We start from the raw sequence: 10,416 nt of genomic DNA on the forward strand, positions 1-10,416 counted from the left end.
CCACTGTCATCCCTAGTAATGCCATGGAGTTTTGTGTTGTCAGGACAGTGATCTTAAGTAGGGCAGGCAGAGCCAATGCAGCTAGGTTTCTGATCCCGTGGATGGTTTCTCCGTGTAAATAAAAAAAAATGTCCCATCGGCACGAAAATGAAATTTTTATAAACATTAAAGCATAAAAAATCACATTTATTGATCCAAATACGATGATCCAACAGTCAATTCTTAGCAAATGAATCATGCCGAATGCCTTTGCAGGGTTAAATTTGCAGAAAAAAAATATGAAAAACTCGATTCATACCAGCAAACATATTAGGTTGGTAAACATATTCCAGTTTACTTATAAAATATTTAATACCATGCACATATATTTATTATGAGGCTTATTTTGATCGTCCAAGAGTAGCGTAAACTTGTTGGCTATTAGGCATTAAGCCTTAAGGCCCTTTAGCTTTATATTAATCATAAGTGTAACCGTTACTGGCTCTAAGTTGACCTAAGACTAAAAAAAATCGTAAGGGTTCGATTAGAATTCCAGTTAAATCCTAAGGGTCTGATTAATATATGGATCTTGGTATGGTTTGTGAAAATTCATATCAGACTTGGACCTTCGACTAAGATCTGTAATTGTTCAATATAAAATAATAAAAACTGCTATTTTATCAGGGTTCATGTAATCTTTATAGGATCCGGGGTTCAATTGGACCTTAATCCTAGCCAAGTAGCATCATGAGTTTGGTTTCACTTGAGTTAGAACCAAACTCGACCCGTACTAATGGCTTTTTCACTTTTTTTTTTATTAAAAGAGAAGGGGAAAAAAGGAAATTACTACGAAAGGCAGCACACTGAATCCCACTTCATCGTTGGTAGAAGTTGAACCATCAACTCCAAAACCTCATAATGACATTTACGTCCCCATTTCTCTAAGAAAAAGACATTTGCGTCCCCAGAGAAAAACTCGACCGACATCATGAAGTCCAAGAACTCTGTTGGAAGTTCGTGAACTCGATCACGCTTCACGTGACACCCAAACGTAGCCTGGAAGTGCTCCCTGTCAGCGTCCGTCTTTAACACCTTAAGTAGGGATGAATCGGTCATCTCGACATTTTGATCAAATCAGGACCGATCAAAGAAAAATACTTTAATACCCTTACAAGTCTTGCGGTCTGTTTGGAGACATACCCGTCATTTATGAAAAACAATTGCCACTCATCAGGTCTGTTTGGAGACATACCCGTCAACAGTTTTTGCTTGTTGCGGTAACCCAGGTCCCACTTAAAAATCAAGCCACGCGAGTATGACATGGTTTTTTTGGTATTTGTTAAAAGATCAAGGGTGAAGTTGCAGAAATGAATAATATTTTCCACGTGGGAAAAAAATTGAGCTGAACTTCTTCCTTACACGACTTTCCGATCATGCAATAATCGTTTTGTCTTTTTTCAAGATCGATCGATTGGGGCGGGGGCACACTCATTTCATTTTTTGTAATAAAATTAATAATTAAGGACAAAATCGTCACTTCATTACATTGGAGAACCCGTGCCCCTAATTTTAAATTCGGGGATTGAAGAAAAGCGAAAAATTAAGAAAAGAGAGGGGTTAGTTTCCTCCTGTCCGAGTGAAATTACTGTCTTGCCACTAGTATAATTGTATTCCATCCACCGTGTAAATCAAATCAAAGAGAAAGTTTCGATTCCGATGAGACGTCGGTGAGTGGGGCTCCGCGTGTTTCTCTTCCCTCCACTTCGATCGCGGTTAAATGAGCGCAACCGAACCCGTGGCAGGCCGCCCCCCCTTCCCCCACCGGAGCCGGCCGTACGGATCTCCCGCATTGGTAGTTTCCGGCGAGTTCACCGCCAGAGTCGGAGGTGAGAGTAAGGACGAGTCCTTTTTCTTCTTCTTCGCTGTTTTTCTATCGTTCTCGTTGCTCGTTGCTTCTCCTTTACGCTTTCTGATCGTCAGAGTGACGATCCCTATCCACTTTCTGGAGTTCCGCTCGCTTTCCTTTTCTAGGGTTTGCTTTTTCCCTTCTCTCTCTCTCTCTCACGATCGGGTGTGTTTGTGTTCTCTTCGGGAGTGCAGATCTGAGAGTAAAGAAAATGACAGTCTTTTTACTGAGATCTGAGGAAAATAAGGCGGACTCTGCTTTTTTTTCTTACTTTTTTTCCTAAAGTATTTGGTTTTCCCGTATTTTCTTGGAGATTGCGTGATTTTTCTTACTTTTTCCGTAATTGGAGGGAAATGTTGGAATTTAGTGTTCGTGGTAAATTTTTGAAAGTCTGACAAAAAATTGAACGGAAGGAATCTGTCTGTTATTTTCTTTTTTTTTCGCTTTTTTTTTGAGATATGTGCTTGTTTTATTTTTATTTTCGAGGATTGCGTGGTTTTTTTTTGTAAGCTTCCGAAATTTGGGGTTCAAAAAATTTTTTTTTTGCGGTTTTCCTGAAATAGGAGAAAAGTAAACGAAATTTTGCCTTGATTCTCGTTTTTCCTGAGAAGCTGTACTTTTTCCTGGCTAACCATGGCAAGCTTTTCACCGTTATCTTTATCTTGGTTTTACGTAAGTCAGGAAAAAGAGCGCGAGTTTTCACGTTTTTCTCGTTTTCTTTGATGCTTGCTCTTATTATTCTTCAAAGGTTACATCAATAACCATGTAAGACTTTGAATCCAAGTTTCTGGTTATTTTTGCGATAATAATGAAGAGAAACCGTGGAAAATTTGCCTGCATTCTATTAATTTCGTGGCTTTCGTCTCATTTTTTTGGAGATCAGTTTGTTTTTATGCCGTTCAATTGCTTCTTAATCTTTAATAAATCATTGTAAGGAGACTCGAGAAAGTCCTCTTTTTCTGAAATTTTAGTCTAACTTTCTCCTTCTGAAATTTTAGTCCTCTTTGAAGATTGAGCGATTTTTTCTTGCACCTTGATGCTGGAGTTGAAATTTTAGGGCCTGAATGCATTCATTTATTCCGCTTGTTGAAAACAGGGACAATAACCAGCCCGCATTTTCGTGGTGTAGCTTGTTTTCTTGCTGAGAATTTGTACATCCTCCTTTCTTCTTCTGCTCAAAATTGGAGAAAAGGATACAGTACATGCCTTTTATTATTTAAATTTTTTTCTCCTCTTTTGCCCCAAAAAATGGGACGTGCCTTCTTTTATTCAAAAATCGGTATTTCCCTGTAGTTATAAAGTCCCTGCCGTCTTACTTTACTTTAACTGGTTTTCTCATTTTTGTAGTTTTTTTTCAGTGTTTTCGTTGTGATAAAACTGTCGGTATTTGTTTGAATGAATTCGTCTGTTTTTGAGTTTTCTGCTTTGAAACTCGGGTCTGGGCCCGTTTTCATTTGTGGGTTTCTTTTTGTTTGGTGAGATGGGTAACATTTTATGCTACCGAAGCTTTTCTGTATCTGCTGATTGTTTTCTTCTCTCAAGATCTCCTTCTTTCCTTCTTTTCTCTGAGATCTTTATTCTGGTTGATTGGTTCATAGGGTGCCCTTGATCTGATTTCATTTACTATTTCTTTACAAACATATCAAATTAAGTCTGGGGTTGACTAAGACAGCAGGGCGGTTGGATCGCACTATTATAACCAAGGGGTCTGGCGTTTGAATCCCGTGTGGGTTGTCCCCTAGCTTGCCTATCAAAAAAATATACATGTTTTATTGCATATCTCTACGATCTGTTTGGTTCCGGGAGTCTAGATTTTGTTTCAACTGATTTTTAGTACTGCATCTTAGCTAATGTTTAAGAATGCCCATCTTTTTTTTCTTTTTTGGTGGAATTTGGATACCTCATTTAGCTCATCTCTCGAAGTAAAAACTTGGCTTCCTTGGAATTGGCCGCCAATTCTCTCACGGTTACCCAATTTTTATTGTCTTCCTCCTTTATTATTATTATGTTTTATTTGGCTGCATATATTTTGCACTTGGTGATTCTGTTTGCGGGTTACTTTCGTTTTGAGAATATGTTTTTGCTCTTTTTCTAATGCTGCTTGACTGGGACTGTGGTTGTGATTATGACGTTATTCTTCATTGTTTAAGGTCATTACATTTTGAAGACACTGAAAGTTTCCTCTTCTGAGGATGGCATGATCTGTCCGTGCTCTTGCAAGATCTTTTTTAGCTTAGATAAACATGTGGTCGTGATTCTCGATGATTTTTTCTCAGATGGTACTGTTTTCTGAAAAGGGAAAAATTACTCGCCATAGAAGGTTGGTATTTTTTTTCTCCATCCTTTTGCTGTCTGTATTGTGCTATTCATGTTTTCCTATATAAGATGTATTGTTCTTGTTGTTAATGTTGTTACTACTACTACTTCAGCTAATACTTATCTCACATACTCTTGTTGTTCGGTTTGAATGTTTTACTTTTATTGGGTTGGTCTTTTATTCCTTTCTTAAAATATCCATTATCCTCTTCTTATTCGTACTTTTAAAGATGAAGTTTTCTTGATGTAATTTTTTCTTATTTTCGTCTTGTAGTCTTCAACGTACCAAGTGGGATGTTGTCTTATTCCTTTCCTTTTCAGAAATCATTGTGGTTAGCTTTGGTCTTTCTTCAGCGTGATGACCTGAGTTTGTAATCATTTTGAATGCTGTACTGATCTGAACATCTCAACGCTTGAATCTTGGGGATTTACACCTTCACGAATGAATCTGTCATGCCTTTTGCCACAAATATTCCCTCCCTTGTTATGTCCTTTTCCAATGCTGTGTATCTTGCTTCAGCATACTTTGCCTTAAAGTTATGCTTGCAGGGACTAATTACCTTTCTTTATGTCGGACTGCTGTTATATTCTAGGTTTTAGCGGTTTATAAAATTGATTGGCTGAAGTCTTGTTTTCTTTTTTCTTCCTTTTTTATCCCTTCCTCTCTAGTTTTAGAGGCAGCTACAGATGAAGATTTCTTTTGAAGAGCGTGGATGCCAAACTGTTGTGCTTTGAGACGTGAGAAGGTGAGTATGGCGCTCTGTTTTGTCTTCTTTTTTGTAGTTTTGTCCCAGCAGTATTTTTGCTCATATTATTGTTGATTTTCTTGCTTATCAGGTGTTGTGATGGCTGAATTTCAGCCGAAGAAATCCACTAGTTACCAAAAATCATATCCAGGATGTATGGGAAGGATGGTTAACCTGTTTGACTTGACCTTGGGAGTTTCAGGAGGAAACAAACTACTTACTGAAAAGCCTCATCGTGATGGTGAGTTTTTTAGTAGCTGCATGCTTTCCATTCTCGGTCTTTCCCCTTTAAACTTTCTTTTGGTGGAAGAGGCTGGGCATGATCTGCACTCAAGACCTAACAAGTAGACATGGGATCTGATGCTTGTGTCCAATCCGATGCCCTGTATTTTATGCTTAAGAAGAAATATTTAATGTGTGAATCCATTTTTATGGTTGCAAGTTTTTTAGTAAAAACCCTGATTTATGGATGCAAACTTCCAAGTCAAACCAAGGGATCTAGTGTTTATTATGTGCAAAAATATATATGCATTCACAGTGCACATGTGCGTGTATGTGTGCAAGCAAGGGTGTTCCTATCCTTTTCTTCCAATGCAATGGTTTTTACTTCCAGTTAGGTCCTAAGTAACCAGAAATCCAGAATTACTGGTTGGAAATGCAGTCTGGAATTGAATTAATTGGTCATCTCTATTTCTGCCCAACTGCACTTTTTTTTTCCTTTTCTCATTAGGAACATAGCAATTCATATTACTGGATGGCTTATGTCAGGATCGGACCTTTCTAGAAATCGGCTGGATTTGTCCAGGAAAGCCCCAGATCCCACTGCTTATGGTGAGGAATATGTAGAAGAAAAAACTGTAAGCATCTGGCACCTTTACTGTTATGTACTTGAAAATTTTCAATTAAAAAAAGTTAATTATTGTCACAAATATGTGAAGGCACGATAATTTTGTAGAAATGTCATGAGCAAACAGAATGTTTGTTCTAAATATCTCAAAATTGCAAGAAAACTTTAGAACTTGTATTTTCTCTGTTTTTTTTGGTTGGGTGATTGGCTGTTTGTGCTGAGCTTGGCAAAATTTTCAGTTCCCATTATGCCACATGATTCTGTGCTATTTTTTTCACCATCTGACTGGCATATTCTCAGTTTAACTTCTACATCATGTGGTTATCAGGTAGCATATGAATCAAGGAAAAGCTCTTTAAACAAGGCTGCAAATGGAACACCTATGAAGATGCTTATAGCTCAAGAAATGTCAAAAGAAGTGGATCCCAAGCAAAAGCCTGCCAATGTTGTTGCCCGCCTAATGGGTCTTGATGCAATTCCTGCTCATGAACCACGTTCCTCAAGGCAAAAAAACAAATCTGAAGGGTATTTGTGGAGCACTACATTGAGGAATCATGAACATTGTTATCACCCGCCAATCCAGGTGGGTACTTTCACTCAACAAGGAACCATGCTTGGACACCGGTATCAGAAAAATGGTTTGGAGGAGAAATGCCTACCACGCAAGGCCCAATTTCCTTCTATTTGTGAGCAACAAGAATGTAAAGATGTTTATGAAGTTTGGCAGTCATCTAAGATGGCGAAAGTCAAAACCCAGTCATTGCAGAAGGTAACGTATGACGACCATCTAGATGAGAAAAAGATGGATCTTGTACGTCAAAAATTCATGGAAGCAAAGCGACTTGCTACAGATGAAAAGCTTCGTCAATCTAAGGAATTTCAAGATGCATTAGAAGTGTTAAGTTCAAATAGAGATTTGTTCCTGAAATTTCTTCAAGAACCTAATTCATTATTCTCAATGCATCTCAACAACCTGCGATCTACTCCACCGCAACCTCAAACAAAGCGCATCACAGTGCTGAAACCTTCAAAGGCAGTTGTAGGAAATGGCTCTTGTGAGCAACTTAATAGTGGTGAGAGATGCATTATCTCAGAATCTAGGAATGACCGACTTGGCAGGAATCAGGAAATGGTGAAGCACTCCCTCAAGAAACAACAGGTAATTAAAGCAGAGGGACTGAATGCGAACAGGCCGCTTTGGAATTCTGCTTTTGAGAATCAGAGTTCTTCTCATGTTAGACCACCAGGGAAAGCTGATAGTACTTCTCAGCCCACAAGAATAGTGGTCTTGAAACCTAGTCTCCGCAAGGCCCAGGACATAAGGATGGTGGTCTCATCCCCACCCTTATCACCTAGGCCACACAGTAGAGACTCATACTCAAGCAGTCCAGAGAAGTCTTTTGATTCTACAGCTGATGAAAATAAAGATTGTCAAGTGGGAGAGGTAACAAGACAGATGCATGGATGCTTAAGCAGCCAATCATTGCATGAATCAAGCACCAGAGATGAGCCCTTGCTCTCATCTGTGTTATCAAATGGCTATGTTGGGGATGAGAGCTCATTCAACAGATCGGAAAATGAAGATGTAGAAGGCGGCAATCTTAGTGATTCTGAGGTTATGACCCCGACCTCAAGGCATTCATGGGATTTCATCAACAGGTGCAGTCCTTATTCATCATCTTCCTTAAGTAGGGCATCGTACTCACCAGAGTCTTCAGTGAGCAGAGAAGCCAAGAAGAGGCTTTCAGAGCGGTGGGCATTGATGGCACATGGTAATCAAGAACACCGGCATGTAAGAAGAAACTCAAATACATTAGGTGAAATGCTTGCTATACCTGAAGTGAAAAAGGCAACAAACTCAGTTGGGGAGATCAATGAGGAAGGTGTTAGTGTGTCAAGCAGCAGGACACATGCTGAAAATGATCATGACTCAAGCTGCATCTCTAGTGGCAATGGTATAGAAGATGGTGCTGGGGAGGTTAGAAACCTGTTGAGGTCAAAATCAGTTCCTGCCTCTTCAAATGCATTTGATACTGTACCACTTGAAGGTGAGACTGCTAAGCCCGAACCACAAAAGCCCATAGCAAAAGCAAGGCAACCAAAGAGTGCAAAGTCACTCAAGGGGAAGGTCTCGAGTTTGTTCTTCTCCAAGAATAAGAAATCAATCAAAGAGAAATGCGATCCATCTCCCTCGCTTGGGAGCTGCCATGACGGAAAATCTGTAGAAATATCCAAGGATGTCTCTGATTTGCAGCAGCTTCCTATCAGAAGTAACCATGGAAGCGGTCCATCGTCTATGTCAAATTCAGATCAATTGTGCAAAACTCCTGCTTCAACTTCAACTCTAAGCGGATTAAAAGAAGGCTGCTCTATCAAGGTACTGATTTTCAAAATATGTTTGTTTACAGATCCACACTCATGCACTTGCCTACATGTACACACACACGGAAGCCCTTTTGGATCAACTAGCTAATACAGGGCTCTTGCTTTTGCTTCTGATGATGATTATCTAGTCTCCGGTTATAATTGTCTATTTGATCTTTTTTTGAATCAAAGATGGAAGTTGTATGGTTAAACTTAAAGCATGCTCAATTGGACATACACGCATTGAAAGTCAATTGGAGTATGGAAGTTTCTCCCTTATCATGAACTGGAATGTCTGTGTGCTGCTTGTGTTCGTGTTGACCTGTCTTGTATAGTTGTAGTTTCATCTATTTATGGACATGCATCTTTTTTTGCTTGTTAAAAAGGTGCTGAGCTTCTAGCTTTTGCTTAGTTTTGGGTTTTTTCTACCGTTGTGTAGGCACTTGACATTCTGAGTGAGAATCAAGAGCAACCCAGTCCTGTTTCAGTTCTGGAACCACCATTTGAAGATGAAGCTCCGAGCCCGCCTGGCATGGAAAGAAGCACCTCAGGTTCACAAGGTAAGTACATCACAAACAGCTAAATATTTAATCTGATCCTGTATTTTACCTCCTGATCTGTTTCCTTGGCCAACAGTTCACCATGCATCTCTTTCCCTCAAAATGGAGGGAAGTCGAATATCTTCACCTGAATCGGTGGCTGCTACATTGTCATGGGAGGACACCAACTTGAAAGATGGCACGTCAGGAAACAGAGAAACAGAAGCTGCAACTGTTCCCGCCATCCCGTTTGAACAAGAACGATTCCTGTTTGTGCAGAAAGTGCTTACTGCTGCTGGCTTGGACAGAGAACAACTCGATACGACCATCTTTTCTGACAGATGGTATTCATCAAACAGCCCTTTAGACCCTTCCTTGCTGGAGAGGTTTGACGACTGGAACATTCACTTTAGTAAAAGTAAGACAAAGGACTCCATAAGAGAGGCAGCGAAGCTGCGGCGAGCTGTATTGGAAAGAAAGCTTCTGTTCGACTATGTGAACGCAGTCCTCTTGGATATGGCAGGACCAGTTTTGGATGTGAATCCATGGTCGAGGGCCAGAAGTGGGGCTGGGAGGGGTGTGGTCCTTACAGGAAGCCAGCTAGTAGAAGAGGTGTGGAGGAGATTGAATAAGATTTTCTCCGGAGAGGAGGCCATGGCAGTGGTAACGACAGCAGAAGACAGGGATTGTGTAGACAAGCTGTTGAAGAAAGAGGTGGTGGGCAGAGGGTGGGATTGGTTGGACTTGGAGTTGGTGGAGATGGACGTTATTGGGAGAGAGATAGAGAATGACGTCCTTCAGAACTTGATTGAAGATGCTGTTTCTGATTTCATCCATTTATGTTGCCATTGACGTTTGTATGTGGCTAACAATTCATGTTTGCGAGGCCACTTCCTCCCTTGTGGAGGCAAAACAGGAAAAGGTGAATAAGGTAAACACGGTCTTTTTTCTTTTCTTTTTTTATTTCTTTTCCTTTTTATTTAACCTTGTCCTACTACTATTGTGATGTATTTGCGTATGTACGATCTTTGTATAAACATTTGTGATTTGAGATTGGAATTTGTTTCATTTATGAATGGTTGTGTCGTGTCCTTACACATTCAAATGATTCTGGACTGGAGTAGAAAATGCATGACATTTTTTACTTACCAAGGGCTCTGCTCATCTGGTAGGGTCCACTTGTGAATGTCACCGAGTTGACAGCACGTCACAATTCACAAGTTCCAAACCCATGCGTGGCATCCTTTGCCGCAATGTCAAAGTTGTGTGTGCACTCTTCGGTGGGCATGGGGGCCTCGAGGGTTTTACCAACCGGAGGCCAGCCAATGTGCAGTCAGAGGGGTGTGGTGTTCCTCTTGGATTATCCAAAAAAAATATTGTTGGGGGTGAGGACGAAAACTGTCTCTCTCTCTACACTATTGAAGGGCCATCAAAGAATTCCGTTCAGATATTTAGTAACTCCAGAGGGCAGTGACCTGAGATACATGCCATGGCCTTTATTCCAGGTGGTTGCAGATCCGAGCCGTTGTCGATGTCAAATTCAAGCGGGACCACCCGCACAAGAGTAGATTCCTGATTCTTGGAATCGGTTCAGATTTCAAACTGAGGAAGCACAAAAATTATGTACATCGACCAGATTTATTATAAGGTACTAGTATTATCCAGTTCTCAGATGATGTAAAAGTATTGAAAAATGACGGCACCTTTAAGGGAAAAAGA

At 40.1% G+C, this 10,416-nt stretch overlaps 1 protein-coding gene across 2 annotated transcripts; it reads left to right on the plus strand.

The window, feature by feature from the left end:
* Positions 1–1,673: 1,673 nt before the first annotated feature.
* Positions 1,674–9,766, plus strand: LOC149813746 (uncharacterized). Of its 2 annotated transcripts, XM_089990905.1 has the most exons (8): positions 1,674–1,865; positions 4,036–4,205; positions 4,871–4,947; positions 5,039–5,188; positions 5,716–5,804; positions 6,123–8,171; positions 8,598–8,718; positions 8,795–9,766. In XM_089990905.1, the coding sequence occupies exons 4-8, from the start codon at positions 5,047–5,049 to the stop codon at positions 9,547–9,549; spliced, it is 3,156 nt and encodes a 1,051-aa protein (XP_089847031.1). In that variant the 5' UTR covers positions 1,674–1,865; positions 4,036–4,205; positions 4,871–4,947; positions 5,039–5,046; the 3' UTR covers positions 9,550–9,766. The 2 variants fall into 2 exon arrangements, with proteins under 2 accessions (XP_089847031.1, XP_089847032.1); XM_089990906.1 differs by lacking the exon at positions 5,716–5,804.
* Positions 9,767–10,416: the final 650 nt, after the last annotated feature.

Source organism: Nuphar pumila, chromosome 16, assembly GCF_984573655.1.
Source record: "Nuphar pumila chromosome 16, dmNupPumi1.hap1.1, whole genome shotgun sequence".
Classification (NCBI taxonomy): Eukaryota; Viridiplantae; Streptophyta; class Magnoliopsida; order Nymphaeales; family Nymphaeaceae; genus Nuphar; species Nuphar pumila.